The 15,969-nt window shown below is 44.3% G+C and overlaps 1 protein-coding gene across 1 annotated transcript in view; it reads right to left on the bottom strand.

Moving 5' to 3' along the window:
• Positions 1-15,969, bottom strand: part of Sh3d19 (SH3 domain containing 19) — a 104,475-nt gene that overhangs the window by 32,933 nt on the left and 55,573 nt on the right. Inside the window, exons 3-7 of the mRNA XM_051157394.1 lie at positions 12,298-12,337; positions 10,850-10,892; positions 8,460-8,601; positions 8,176-8,326; positions 6,133-7,122 (exon numbers count right to left, since the gene is read on the bottom strand). Coding sequence (XP_051013351.1) covers positions 6,133-7,122; positions 8,176-8,326; positions 8,460-8,601; positions 10,850-10,892; positions 12,298-12,313 — 1,342 coding nt within the window. The 5' untranslated portion in view covers positions 12,314-12,337. The remainder of the gene's footprint in view (positions 1-6,132; positions 7,123-8,175; positions 8,327-8,459; positions 8,602-10,849; positions 10,893-12,297; positions 12,338-15,969) is intronic.

The following is a 15,969-nucleotide window of genomic DNA, read 5'->3' as shown; positions in this document are numbered from 1 at the left end:
AGGTGGGAGATGAAGACTGGAGAGTTGGCTCAGAGGTTAAAAGCACTGTCTGTTCTTCTGAAGGTCCTGAGTTCAATTCCCAGTAAGCACATAGTGGCTCACAGCCATCTATACTGGGAGCTGGCACCCTCTTCTGCTGTACAGGCATACATGAGGACAGAGCACTGTGTAAGTAATAAATAAATAAATCTTTAAAAAAGAAAGGAGAGACTTGAAAGTAAGTAGGATAAAATAACACGCTCTGTAGCATCCTCCCTCTCTGTCACTTCCTCCCCTGACACAGCCTCTGTGCCTTCTCCTTGGCCTGCTGGCAAAAGGACCAAACAGTTCAAAGGCTCAAGGCTGGTATAAGCTCAGCGTAGTCAACCTCCCCTGTGGTACTGCTGCTTCCAGCATCTCTAATCTGCTGGCCAATGTTTGCTGGGCGAGATCAGAGGGAGAAGAAAATGTTGAGTGTGGAATGCCTGATGTTGGATCCTGGGCCAATATGTGACTTAATCCTTCTTATTGTTCCAGAATAGGAGTGTGCAGGACACGGGCATGGGGTGCGTGGTAGCTGGAGAGAGGAGGTCAGTAGGCACTGAGGAGGCCGGTACAGAACATCCAAATCCTGCACCCTGTAGAGAGCAGCTGTCAACAATCTGTCAAAGGGTCCCCCACTTGGTCCTAAACACAAGAAGTTAGCTACAGTCTATACACAAAGTGTTCTTAGTGTCCTAGCTGCACATTCCTTCCCTCATCCTTCCTGTTAGTTTTCATTTCACTAGCTGCTCTTTCTTTTTTAAAAGATTTAATTATTATGTATACAGTGTTCTGCCTGCATTTACACCTGCATGCCAGAAAAGGGGACCATATCTCATTCTAAAAGGTTGTGTGCTTAGAATTGAACTCAAGGACCTTTGGAAGAGCAGCCAGTGCTCTTAACCTCTGAGCCATCTCTGCAGCCCACTAGCTGCTTATAAATATCAGACGTGGTCATGTGTAATTATTCTGCTATGCATGCCTTGGTGAAAAAGAGTGTTCCACCACCGCAGACTGGCAGAAATGGTGTGCTGATGGGCCCCAGCTGTGCTCACCGAGTCACATGGTGCTGGGCTGACAGACCACTGCGGGTGTGGACAAACAGCACCGTCCCGATCACGGAGAAGGAAGGAGGCCCAAAGGCTGGGCTGGATCTCCATGGTGGTGGAACCCTCAGTCTGTGCTCGCCACCCAAGTCCCCTAAAAGTGAGCCACGCTCTCAGCTGCTGAAGCTTACTTTTGTCCTGAGTGTGGGCAACAACACACAAAGCAAGCATGGCACCTCCCTTGTATTTGTGGGCTGCAGGCACAGCCTAGAAGAAGGCAACATTGCTGGCATTTGTTCAAAGGTCTAAAGTTCATGACCTTTAGTCGTGGGTCTTAGTTTTAGAAATTTACTCCAGAAACAAAAAATGCTAGTAAACATTTATGGGAGTACATAGATATATATATGAAGTTAAATACAGGCGAAATCCTGAGAAAACTCTAAAATACTAAAATACTTTCATTTTATTATTAAAAAATAGATGGCCAACATTTTTTAAAAATATACTATAGGAAAGAGCCTTTCCCTCCCTAATACCATTTATCTCTCTCTTTCTCTCTCCCTCCCTACCCCCCCCCCATAGGATTTCTCTGTGTAGCCTTGGCTGTCCTAGACTCACTTTATAGACCAGGCTGGCCTCAGACTCACAGTGATATCAGCCTGGCTCTGCCTCCCGAGTGCTAGGATTAAACGTGTGTGCCAGTACACCTGGTTTAAATGGCTCTTAACAGAAAATGGAAATCAGGCCTTCTACCATCTGCTATTTCCAACTTCTCTGAGTCTTTCCAGAATCCTCACTTAAGACTTCAGGAACACCATTCTCCACACCTAGGATTTATTTTGAAATAGGGTCTTACGTACCCTGGGCAGTGATACATAGTGATACATAGTTTGATACATTTTGATACATCTTCCGTATCAAACTCACTAAGCCCCTGAGGATGACCTTGAGCTTCTGACCCCCCTGTTCCTTCTCCCAGTGCAGGAACTACAGGCATCCTGGATAGGCACTCTACCAACTTAAATATATTCCTATTCCATGCACCATACATTAAAACAAAACAAAAAAACCCCAACTATATGGAGGTTGACCCATACTAGGAAATAATTGGCTTGCTGGCTGTTTAGGCACTACATGACACTCCATTGTATTGTAGCATACCATAATTCATTTAAACGGCTCACTGAAACTTATTTCCAATGTCCTCTGTGTGTGTACATAATCTGTGCTAGCTTAAGTAAGAATGACTGCCATAGGCTCATATATTTGAGTATTTGATGTCCAGTTGGTGGAACTGTTTGGGAAGGATTAGAGGGTGTGGCTTTGTTGAGGGAGGTGTGTCCCTGGGGTGGGGCTTTAAGGTTTAGAAAGAGCCCTTTCCCAGTATGTGTGTCTTTCTCTGCCTCCTACTTTCGGATTGAGATTGAGATGCAAGCTCCCAGTTACTGCTCCAGCAGCATGCCTGCCTGCCGCTATGCCCCCTGCCATGCTCGTCAGAGACCCTACCCCTCCCAAACCATAAGACCCAATAGATTCCTCTAGAAGTTGCCTTGGTTTTAATGTTTCATCACAGAAGTAGAAAAGTCACTAAGACACATGTGTATGTGTCATCTCCAGTGTTCTTTGTCAAAGGTTTTTAATCTGGAGCCCAGGTGTGATCTTGACATGCTAAGAGTTGTACCTCAAAACTGTTCGTGCAGGACCAATGGACGCCCTTTGAAAGGAGATGAACGGCTCATAGACTGCATCAGGTTCTCAGACCCCTGTGATTTCCAGGCACTTAACAACCTCATGGTGACAATTCTATCAGAGACTGCTCACGCACTGCCCAAATCTAGGGAAGCCAGTGGCATTTTTCTGTGTTTTCATTTGCAGTGTTCTTTCTGTCTTCTTTCTAGTTTCTCGTAACATTACCAATTACTCTACATGCGTCGCTGAACAAGCAGGCCCCTTTACACCTATGCGTGGTCTTCATTACTGGGCTGATGGAAACCCTGATGATACAGTAGTTTTCCGTCCATTACCTGTCTGTAATAAGATGTTTGCTGCTGTAATTAGTTTCCCCATCTCTGGCTTGCTTTGCTGTCATTTCTCTCTCTGGAGTTTTGTTAATAGCAGAGACTGGATGGTAAACTATTATTCTGGTCTGTGTAATGGAGCTGACAGTAGAAGCATTCTGCTTTTTTTTTTTTCCTGACAACTGGGTATGATTTGTATGGTATGAAGTGGAATTGCTAATACTTCTTTGCTTTATTACATTAACCTGGAAGGCATTCCACCTATGAAATGAATCCAATATTAAATTGTCTGTTTTATGAGTTTTCCTTTAATAATTTTTCTAATCTTTACAATGTTTCCATAGGTCAGTATTTTTTGATCTCTATTTCCTGAGATTAATACTGAAATCTCATTTTATGAACACTTTTATTAGTTTTTCATTATTTTTGAGGGAAGACAAAGAGGAGAAAAGATATATTTCTGAATTTTCTTCTGTGTTCCTCTCCCAGTTTCTGGTTAATGCCTGGACCAATTAGGCAAGTGTTCACAGAGACCACAAACTAAACCTTTATTTACTTATAATGATAGTGACGCAGAAATACCAGGAAAATCTCACAGAATTCCCCAGTTAAAAAACAAACAAAAAATTCCTCAGTACTGAGAGGCCGAGGAGATCCTGAAGGCCTTTGGAGGGTAATAATCATAGGGAGCCACAAGGCCAGGGTGCACTCTGGGAAAATCCCTTGGGCAGCTGTAGTCAGGAGATGATGAAAGGCCTGGGAAGAGCTTAGAAGGAAGAGGCAGTCATCCTGAAAGTTGGGCAGTCTACAGGAACAGAAGGAAGGAGGCAGTTTTGAGGATGTATCTCAAGGTAAAGCAGGTGATGGTGACTTAACACATGTGAAAGCAGAGAAGTAATCACTACATCCCAGTCTGCCATAGTGGCTGGGCTTTCCTGAGTCCTCCACCAGGGGTATTCCTATGTATCTTATGTGAGGAAAGAGAGGCACCGCCAGGCTAAGGGAAGCACTAAAGGTCACACTCAGTTTTTCTTCTCCAAACCCAAATAGCTAGATACTCTGTGATAGGGAGGGAAGCCTCAGGGACAGCCCCTCTGTCTCTCTAGGGAAGGCTGTTTGTTCGAGGTTGTCACCAAGTAAGGTGCAAAATATAGGATAGCAGGCTTGTATATAAAGATAAACACTGGGATCCCTATGACTTCATGGTTAAGAGCAATCGGTAAAGTCAGGAGGGGCATACAAATCATACATGTTGCCAAAAGGACAGCCCTGATAATGAGATATTGTGCAGTGCGGTGGTAGACATCAGGACTCAGAGAAGGCTAAGCATGAAGCATGGAACCGCAGCCACGCCTAACGTTTTCTGCTCCGCTTCCTGTTTGAAGATGCCTGTCATTATCTGCCTTACAATACAGAAGAAATCCCCAGCATTTTAACTGAGTTCCCAACCCCACAGTACCAAGCAGGTTCTAAAAGGGCAGCATCTGTTTGGTTTGTATTGTTTCCCCATCCCTGCCCTTCTCTGACACTCAAAAGGTTTAGATCAAAAGGTTTCGAAAAGAAAATGACAGCGACAACATTAAAATAGTCTGTAAGGTTTTGCTTTGCTTAGGGAGTCCTGAAAATGTTGGGTAGCAAACATAATGTGAAAACCAAACAAGACTTAGAATAAAAAGACTGAATTTGGGGGGCTGGGGATTTAGAAGAGTTGGTAGCACGATGAGTGAACCCTTGGGCTTGACCCCCCAATATCTCTCTCTCTCTCTCTCTCTCTCTCTCTCTCTCTCTCTCTCTCTCTCTCTCTCTCACACACACACACACACACACACACACACACACACACACACACACACACAGGGCCTTGGCTGGGAAAATAGTTGTTATGACATTGATAATCTCTCAGTCTGTTTGTTTCATCTGCAAAGTGAGGCCAATAATGCCATACAGAGGGTTTCTATATTAAATCAAATTTGTTCGCATTGTTGGATACATTAAATAAAAAACAGAATCCCTCACAGTGTTCGCACCATCAGCAGAAGCTCAGTATAGTCAAGTGTTTTCCTTTTGCTTTTTATTGATAAGAGACATGTCTTTTTGCTTTATATGCCACAGCCAGTTATAATATTGTGTACATAATAAATACCTAACAAATGTGTCTGCTACCATGTATAATACACAAGGTATACAAGACTTTTTGTTTATGTGAGACAAGTCTCAGATTGTAGCCCAGGGTGCTGTGACTATATCTAGCTATCCTGCTAGGCCACACTGTCTTTGAAATCATGTGTGTTCCACACCATTCTAAGGCATGCTTAATATTTCCAAGAGAACAGTTAAAATCTGGAAAATACTATTAAGTTTATATGCCCCCAAATTTCATCCAGATAAGTCAACAATAGCAAAAGGAATTTTTATCAGTGGATCCGCTTGGTTTGACAGATCAAAGATAAACTTTACCTCGAAGGCAAGATACGCTTTGCTGTCTGAATAGTGTGAGGAAAAGAAGCATTCTCTCCGCCTTTGGGAAATTTAATTATCCCGATCTTGGCAGCACACTCCCAATTGTTAAGAGTTTTATTCACAGAAATTTGCATCGTCAAGATATTCTGTGAGGATTATGGGAAAGAATCTTGCAGCACGTGGACCCTGGCTCTGGACATTACTGTTGCAGGATCCCTCCTTGGGTGTGGGCCCTTCTCCTGGCTCCAGCTTGGACCCCTACCGGGTCAGCAAGTGATCCTCCATGTGTGAGAAGCTTCCATCTCATCCTCCTACTGTCCTACAACTGATTGGTCCCCAGCCCGGGTCTGCTCGTCTTTGGCCCATATAATAAAAATCGACGTGTTCTAGCATCTCTCCTTTCACTCTTGTCTCCACCTCCCACTCCATGTTCGCCCTTTCCTGTCATGTATGTACTTCATGTCTCTTATTTCTGTCTATCCCGTCTTGAAACATATATATACAATATGTACTGAAAACCAAAACAGCAAAGGAATGAGGAATCACTGACGAGTTCAGGCTGTATTCCACCTCAGAGTTTTACTTACCTAGAACCATCTCAGAACCAGTGGGTTCTTCTGCCGGGCTCCCCAAGGCGGGCAAAACATCATCGTCGAAGCTGATGAGGTCGATGTCCCCCAGGGTTTTGCTCTGCAGAGCTGGAACTGGGGGGTTGGGTGGCGGCCCTTCTCCCGGTGACCTGAACGCTTTGGCTTGGGATGCTACTGAGAGCCGGGGAGGAACCGAAACCAGTTTTGGTGGAACCGAAGGGTAAGCTGGGGCATCCGTGGAGGCTGATTTCTTCGGCAGCAAAGGCCGGGGAGCCGGAGTTGGGACTTTCTTCCCGGCATCAGGGCTCTCGGCTATGGGCCTTCGTCCCGAAATCTCATGGTTCGCACTTCGTGTAAGGCCAGGAGTTGGTTTCTTTGGCAATTCGGGTTTGGTTACTGGGATGCTTCCGGCTTCCTGTGGCGATGAGTATGTGGTGAGCCCTTCTCTGGAAGTTACCTTGAGCCTGTTTTCGGCCCATGAGTCCCATTCTCCAGAAGCTCTATTAGCAGCTGGCTTGGGCGCCACCAGGGGTTTCCCTGAGGAAACGGCAGGCTTCGGGGGAACTGTGCGGGGAAGAATCTCTGGTTTCTTGGGCAGACTTGGGATTTCTGTATTTGTCTGACCCTCAAATGCTTTGATCCTGGAAACAATACTATTTTGGCTTTGTTCTGTGTTCATAATGTTCATCACTGCCTGACTGTCTAAACTGCAGGTGCTGTCCAGCAGACACTGGGGTGGCCAGTCTTCTCTGGGGGTCCCTGGGCTTTTCTGGATACTCTTCTCTTTACTGTTACCATCCCTAGCTACTGGTCTGAGGTTGCTTTTTGATCTTGGCCTTGGCACTGGACATCTTGTAGCATTGGGGTTCTCAGGGCAGTTTTGTTCCTCAGAAATATCAAAGACTATTAAGGGTGCTACACTTGCGGGGAGATCACCAACTGAGGCTGCTGGTGAAGGCTGAAGAGGCTTGAGAGGTGCCTGTAGTGCTGATAGGACAAAACGAACAGAGAAAAGGTATGGCGTTACGGCGTTGTCATATAAAAAGCAAAAAACTCAACAGGAAAGCACATAGATTAAGGTATAGGCTACCAAGAGACTTGATTTCCACCGGGGAGCTGTTTGTAGTCAGCTTACGTTTTGTACTATACATCTTGTATTTGTTTTTATATACACACACACATATATATTTAAAGATTTATTTATTATGTCTACATGTTCTGCCTACATGTACGCCTGCACGCCAGAAGAGGGAACCAGATCTCATAAATGGTTGTGAGCCACCATGTGGTGCCTGGGAATTGAACTCTGGACCTTTGGAAGATCAGCAGGTATTCTTAACTTCTGAGTCATCTCTCCAGCCCGTCATTGTATATTTTTTGCTTGTTTGTTTTGTTTTGAGATAGGGTTTCTTTGTATATAGTCTTGGCTGCCCTGGACTCACTCTGCACACCAGACTGGCCTCAAACCCACAGAGATCCGCCTGCCTCTGCCTCCCTGAGTGCTGGGATTACAGGTGTGCGCCACCACCCCTGGCTCAGCTCAGTCATTGTATATTTTAAAGTATCATCAAATTCCTGGCTCTCATTAGACATAGCACGAACCATTTCTACATGGCTGTCAAAACTCCACCACTGTAATGCTTTTACTTTACAAGGCAAGTCACTCTCATCCCTATGGCCCCAATGGAATATTCTGAAAAGGCCCAGAAAACAATCACCCTTTGCATCTTACTGAGCTGAACTTGCTAAAGGTAAAACCCTCACTGGGAACAAAGGGGCCCATGGTAAAGCATGCTGGGAGTTAAACAGGGAGTGTTTTTGTGATGTGGACGAGAGGCTAGGGCTGCAGCTTTCAAGAAAGATCTATTATAGCAATCATTGCGTACCCAAATTGAAAAAGCACGCAGTGATCACAAAGCCTAGGAACCCAGGCTCAATAAATTATGCACGACTCGCAAATAATTGTAAAGGCCGGAGGCCCCATCTGATGACGACCCGAAAACTAGGTCAGAATTAGGGGAGATGAATTACTTGCATTACTTTGAGGCAGGTCGCTGTCTACTTCTTCCGGAAAGTCGGTCTGAGTCGCAGAAGTAATAGTGCTCCTTGGAGCAGCGGCAGCATTGTTGTTGGTAGCGTTAACCTGAACTTGGTTGATTTCTTTTATCACTTGCTCATAGGAGGGCGGGAGCTGTAAAGTAAAGAAGGATGAACCGCCTCCATCTATGGGCAGTAACAGGCCTAAAGTCACACTGCGGAAAAAACCTTTGAATGTAATTTGGAAAAGAAAATGCAAAGAGGTAACACGCATGGTGTTTACGCACCTCGGCAGGAACCAAGTCATTGGGTCTCCAAGGGCCTGCTACAGGCGTGGCGGGAAATCCCAGTCCCGGTGGTGGTGGAGCTACTGGGAACCACGAGGCTGGCCTCAGTGGCTCTGCGGCCACAATGGTGATCTCTGGGCGCCTGGAAAATGGAGCCCCAGTGAGGTTCTCGGGTAGGAAACAAGCTAGCACCACCTGTCTATCAGTGGCCTGGCTCACGGAGGCAACTGCCTTCCAAAACAAGCATCAAGGTCTATTAGACGTCTCAGCGTGGCCGTTCTGCTCCTGGGAGCCACACAGCACAGCTAGCTAGGCAGGCTTTAAGGGAGCGAGCGGTCACCGTCCTCCGTGAATCTTGAACGTGACAGAGTTAGGCCCTGTGTGTTCAGCTCTGCTTTGGTTGACAGGGCAGGGCCGACTAAGGCCTCTCAGCTTTACGCCACGGCTCGAGCTGTTGGCTAGCCGGTTGCACGAATGAGTGGTCTAAGGCAGGAAACACACTGGCCAGTGGACTTGTTTGGTTTTCTGTGACGAGGAAGCGTTTACAGGATGAAGGTCGCCATGTGATGAGTAACAACTCTCCTCACTCTACATCTGCCTCAACCTGAAGTCACCTTTAAATGTTTTAAATTTGCACGTCTACTTTGAGAGCTTGGTGTGTGTATACATACCCTCGTATGGACATGACTCGGTGAGTCACCTGGAGTGTCATAGCGACTCCAGAAAACCATCCTTTTTTACTCTGAGTCTGCCTTGTTTGTTTGTTTGTTGTTTTAACTTGAGATGGGATCTCACCTGGAACTCACTCTGTAGGCCAGGCTGGCCTGGAACTCACAGAGATCCACCTGCCTCTGCCTCCCGAGTGCTGGGATTAAAGAGGTGAGCCACTGTGTCTGGCTTCTGGGTCCACACTTTATGTTTAATTTTCAACTTGCTTTTCTAGCAAATTCCAACTATGTGACCCTGAGAAAGTTAGTCAGCTTGTCTCAACCTGTTTCTTATCTAACAAACAGGAATAATGATACTTGTCTCCTCTTCTCTAACATTCTATGAAAATATAAAATACACTGTTATCAAAATATACACACACACACACACACATACATATTCTCTTGCCAGCTTATAAAGTATAACTTTATCATTAATTAAATCTGAACCCCATTGCCCATTGACAGCCTTTTCTTTCTTTTTTTAAAGAATTATTTATTATGCGTTTTAAAATTTATTTTATTTATTATGCCTGCACATCAGAAGAGGGCACCAGATGGTTGTGTGGCACCATGTGGTTGCTGGGAATTGAACTCAGGACCTCTGGAAGAGCAGTCAGTGCTCTTAACCTTTGAGCCATCTCTCCAGCCCTTGACAGTGTTTTCTAACTAATAAGAGTTGCCAGTCAATGCTGAGCACTAGAAATATACATTAATCCAATCTGTGAGGTGGGTGTGACCAGCACCCCTTTAGAGAGGGATATGGCAGCTAAGGAGAGGCAGCAGCTTGTCCGTCCGAGGCCATGGGATGGGAAAACACTGAAGTCAGGATTTGAGCGTCATTCTTACTCAGTCTAAAGTCCTTTTTCTGCTGGGTAAGAGGCTTGCACCTGCAATGCCAGCACTCAGAAAGCCGAAGCAGGAGGAAGCTGAGGCTTGCCAGGGCTTCATAGTGACTTCCCGGGCTACTGAGTGAGGTGAGAATGTCTCAGCCCTCCACGCCCCACATAGTCTGTGTTCTTTGTTATTCTTTACTGTACTTTATAAAAGTTGAAAGCAGGATGATGACTCATAAAACTATGTGTTCATTTGTCTGCCTGTCCATCCTTCTTTCTTTCTATCTATCTATCTATCTATCTATCTATCTATCTATCATCTCACACTTTTATCTATCTATCTATCTATCTATCTATCTATCTATCTATCTATCTATCTATCTACCTGCTACCTGTCTATCCATCCTTTTACTTTCTTCTCTTCCACCAGTGTCTTTCTAGCCAACCCTCTACCATGTACCATCAATACACCGATCTTGCCTGCCCCTCCTTTCATCCTTCTAACCCACTTTCTACCCTGCCTTTCATCCCTATATTTGGGCAACATTTATTAAGTACTTATAAGGAAAAGTTATTTCTCTAAATCATTATAATAACATTTTATAAATAATAATTGCTTAATAATTACTTTAAAATTGAAGTCAGCAACCACAGAAGACTCTTTTAAAGTCCATGTCACTTCTTTCAAGCAAAACCACCATTTTTCAATCTTATAGATGAATTCAGGGATATGTTGATGAGACAGAATTTAGTACAACACTGCTTATGAAGGTGAAATAATCTGAGAACTGACAATATTTTAATTTACATTATCAGAATATACCCTCTACTATAAATGCAGCCATACCTCCTATCCCGATGAAGTTCACTTTGAATACAGGTCCGAGAAGCTATAAGAGAAAAATAAACCAATGTAGTACCATATAAATAGATTCAACAGATATTAAATTTCTATAGTATATACAATTAGAAATAAGTTAACCTATACAGGACACAAATCAAGCTATTACTTTTAATACCACTAAGAAAAGCAAATCAAAATGATAAATAATTATAATCATATATTTGTATTACAGCAGAAAAGAATAGATTTCAAATAGCATCTAAAATATGTTGTCTGTAGTTCTAAAAATCACAGTGTGAAGACTGAGCAGAGAAAAGAGTTATTAGATAGAAATTATACGATAGGGGCCCTGAGCTTATGACATGAAGTGACAATGACAAGAAAAACATTCAAGTTTTATCTACAGGATTATCCTAATACCATAGTTTATATTACTAGTGTAAACAGTAACTTTTCTGACCTTTCCAGTAGTTTTATTAAGTAAAGAAATAATAATGAGCATAAAGGTGCTCAAATCACTTTCACAATCACATTTATAACACACAGCTTTGTGTGTGAAACAATGACTTTCCCCTCAACTCTCAAACTCAGAAATCTCCATGGCCGCCACGTGTGGCGGCACACATCTTTAATCCCAGCGTTGAGGCAGAGGTAGGCAGATCCTGGTGAGTCCAGTGCTAACCTGGTCTACCTAGTGAGCTCCAGGCTGGTCAGGGCTATGTAGTGAGACTCCATCTACTTGCCTGGCCCAAAAATAAAAGCTCTGTGGCTTGAATTTTTCCTGAATATTATTTATAAGACAACTCTATTCAATAGGACAATGTGGCAAATGTCACCTTTGGAGATCATTTTAATGTAACAGATCCCGTTAGCAGGGGCAATCTTCAAGTCCTCTAGTGTAAAGACTTGTGCACATGGGTATCTGTTTGAGAGACTGGCTACTTGAATGGTGGGTTCACCCCCTCTCCACTGCACTTTCCAAGTGCTTCTGATTTGGAAAGATCGGAAGCACACATCTCTTTTTCACCTTCCAACTTTTCTCTGAGCATGGCTTCCAGAGCCAAGCTTGACACCAGCGAAGGCCGGAGAGAAATTTGGGCTACTCTTAGAACTGGGACAGCTGAACCTATGCTGGGCTGCACAGGATAAACCCCGCCCCCAATATATGAAACCCAAACCCATGTATGGATCTTGACTTGGGTCGTGCTCATAACATCATCTGGCTCCACCGACAGCTGACGTTCACATCGAAGCTGAGCCACTCTGAGGGAAGTTATCTACTACAACAGGGGAGGTCAGAGATCTGCAGGAGCTGTCTGATTAGTGAGAAGGCTCCATGGCATCAGAATCACCCGTGCGTACTGCAGCCGTATCCCCACCATCACCACTAAAGCCGGAATCAGCAGATACAGCACTTTCCTAAGATTTAAGTCTTACTGGCATAAACATACCTCTTCCACGGGGCATTGTGCTGTGCACTATTCAAGAGTGCTGAGGGAGAAAAAGAAGGGGTTACAGAAGAGGAAAGGGAGGGAAAGGGGCGAGCCAGTTGCCTATGCTCTACGATGAACTCAGCAACAAGACCACCCGCCATGTTGCTTTCTCCCTAAGAGACTACTGCCTCTGTTCTCACGGGGCACACTCTAACGATCCTTCAAGTGTTTCCCCATTCTGCACACGTAAATGGGAAAGAAAAGTTGATGAAATAAGTTGAGATATCTCTTTGTAATATTACCACCGACACAGATCCCTCTAAGTTTTAGTAGGATCTTAAGTCTGGACAGACCATCTTTGATCCCCTTCAAGCCACATGAAGAGATGCAAAAGTGTCAGCAACCCACGGTCAAATAGCTGTGGCAGTTGGCAAGGCTGGGAGAGGTCTGTTTCTCCAAAGAGTTTGGCTCCTTGTGGTTAGATGCTAGCCCTGATTCTAAATAATTTTAAATTATCTATTAAATTATGAGAGGAAATGTAAATGTAAAAGGATTTTCATATTATAAATGTCCTTACCATAGAACCATCCTATTGGTAAAAGTCACAGCAATAAAAAAACTCAGCGGCTACATTCTTTGGTCAAGGTGTGAGCAGATGCATGTGACATGACGTCAAAGGCATCCAGAAGAGCAAACTTGGTGGCCTTCAAGTCTGAAAGCCCCGTCCACATCCCAGCTCTTCCTCGTGAATAACTAACTAAGCCCACTGGATTCAGGCTCCCTTCAGCTGTAACACAGAGTTCACTCACAATCCACTTCCTAATGTGAGGCAGTTCATGATTTACGGCATGGACACAGTGTTGGGTAAATCTGAATTCTAGGGATATTTTTGTCTAAAAAGTTAACGCAAGGGCCAAGAGTCATGGCACACACCTATAATCTCAGCACTTGGGAGGCAGAAAAATCACTATAAGTTCAAGGCCAGCTTAGCGTACACAGTGAGTTCCAGGCTAGCCTGAGCTATGTAGCAAGACAAAGCCAACCAAACAACCAAACAACAACAAGAAAACCTTGTCTTAAAAAAAAAAAAAAAAAAAAAGTAAGGAGTTGGAGAGATGGCTCAGTGGTTGAGAGCACTGTCTGCTCTTCCAGAGGTCCTGAGTTCAATTCCCAGCTCACAACCATCTATACCTTCTAATGCTCTCTTCTGGCATGCAGGTGTTCATGCAGTGAAAGCACTCATACATAAAATAATGGCTAAAAAAAAAAAACCCCAAAGTAAACAAATAAACAGACAAAAAGGTTAATGAAAGGTTAGCTGTATCCAATTAGCACATTAAAAAAAAACTTTAAAAAATATTTAGGACTCATAAGAATGAATGCACAAAACTCCAGAACAGACTGGAACTAGAATCAATATTAAGGAATTTGAAGAGCAATTGGCTGGGGAATATTGCTTTAACAAAGTAATGAAGAGCTGGGAGTGGTGGCACATGCCTGTAATCTCAGTGCTCGGTGCACAGGGGGAGTGGGGTGGGGGAGTGAGGGGGTGGGGGGGGCACGTGGATCTCTGTGAGTTTGAGGCCAGCCTTGTCTACAGAGTGAGTCCAGGTCAGCCATAGCTACATAGAGAAACCCTGTCTTGAAAAACCAAAAAACAAAACAAAACAAAACAAAACAAAACAAAACAAAAAAAACAAAACCAAAACCAAAAAGAGAGAGGAGAGAAAGTAACGAAGGTTGTCTTGTTCCCAAGGTTAGATAATTGATTCTGGGACAATAAAACAGACATCTTAATTGACTGCTATGATTAAAAAAATATTTACAACTTTCACTTTATTTATTTATTTATTTATTTATTTTTAATTACAGGCTGGAGGGATGGCTCAATGGTTAAGAGCACTGGCTACCCTTCCAGAGATGCAGGTTGGATTCCTAGCACCCACATGGTGACTCACACCCATCAATAATTATGTGTATGGGTGTTTCCCCTGCAGGCACACCTGTGTACTCTGCGCATGCCCGGGGCCCACAGAGGCCAGAACAGGACACTGGGTCACTCAGGACTGGAGTCATAAATGTTTGTGAGCTGCTATGTAAATGCTGGGACTCAAACCCGGGGTCTCTGGAAGAGCAGGCGGCTCTTAACCACTGAGCCATCTTGCTAGCCCTACAAATTTTCTTAAAGAACAGGTAAGAGGAGGAATGGGGGGGGGGGTGTTGGTATTACTCCTCACTTTGTATTTCCACGAGTGAGAGCACTTTATCTATCTTCCTGTCTAGCACCAGAACATACGCAGACACGTGTAGTCTGTGCAATGTGCATGACAGATAGGAATTAAAAGGCAAATCAGCCATTAGAACCCAAAATCTGGCTCAGTTTTCCTTTGCCTCATCTCCTCAGTCTCTCTGCTGGGGCCGCTGGGGCCAGCTTCCTCCTCTCTCACGCCCCGGCCTGATCTCCCAAGTGGCTGCTTCCCCCCCCCCCCCCAAACAGCTCCAAACATCCTCATCCTACAAACAGGTTCTCTGCACATCTACGCTGCTGTCTCAAACACCAGCCCCTCCTCTCTTTGTTACTCCCAAACTTCATTCCGTTCACTGTTTAACGTTCTGTCTCTCGTCATCTTCTCCCACCCCATATGAGTGCTGGGAACCAAACGCCATTTCTCTGAAAGAACAGCAGGTGCTCTTAACTACTGACCTTCTCTCTGCCCCGAGAAGACATATTTTTATGAACTGCCCCCTTAACGACTTTTCACTGGAATCGTTCAAATCCACACTCTTCATGACATATGGATGTTCTATATCTGCATATAATATTAAGAGTTATATTCCTAAAATTAGGCTGTATTTCTCAAGCTCAAATACTGAGTAAAACGTCTAAAATCTCATCTTTAACAAAACGTTAAAATCCTTTACCAAAAACAAATTTTAAAACACTGGCCAAGAGGTAAAGATATAAAAGACAAATTTAAGCTTGGAGAGAATGAAGTATGCAGAAGTTTGAGCCTTTTTTTCTTTTTCTTCCCTCCCCAACCCCCCTCCCCCCAGGAGACAGAGTTTCTCTGTATAGCCTTGGCTGTCCTGGAGCTCACTCTGTAAACTAGGCTGGCCTCAAACTCAGAGATCTGCCTGCCTCTGCCCTCTGAGTGCTGGGACTAAAGGTGTGTGGTACCACTGTCTGGCTGTATTTATATTAACTTAAAAAAATTCATGAATAGACCAAATTAACCAAAATAGAAAATAGACAGAATATGACATTTCTCTTATTTTGTTTGTTTGTTTGTTTGTTTTTTGTTTTTTTTTTTTTTGAGACAGGGCTTCTCTGTGTAGCCTTGGCTGTCCTGGACTTGCTTTGTAGACCAGGTGTGGGAAGGAGTAAGCTTTGTCACAGGTGGGAGCAGTCTTGGTGGGCTTTACCCTTGGGCACCCCATGAATACCTTGTGACAGACTGAGTGGAGCCATCCTGGGTTTGGAATTCTGGAAGCAGACCTGGGAACCCCACCTGGTCTATTGTCTTTCTAATGGACCCTCACTGGGAGAAGGAGCCGGTCCTCCCCACGTGACTGAGGGAGTTGGGGAAGAGAGAAAAACAAAGTCGGCTGCAGGGAGAGGGTGCAGGAGCAGCGGACAAGCTGGATCAGCACGCCGGCCAGAGAGACACCTAAGGATCCGTCCCGTGGAAC

The sequence above is a fragment of the Acomys russatus genome, chromosome 15 (genome assembly GCF_903995435.1).
Source record: "Acomys russatus chromosome 15, mAcoRus1.1, whole genome shotgun sequence".
Taxonomy (NCBI): Eukaryota; Metazoa; Chordata; class Mammalia; order Rodentia; family Muridae; genus Acomys; species Acomys russatus.
This window is presented reverse-complemented; position numbering and strand designations above follow the sequence as displayed.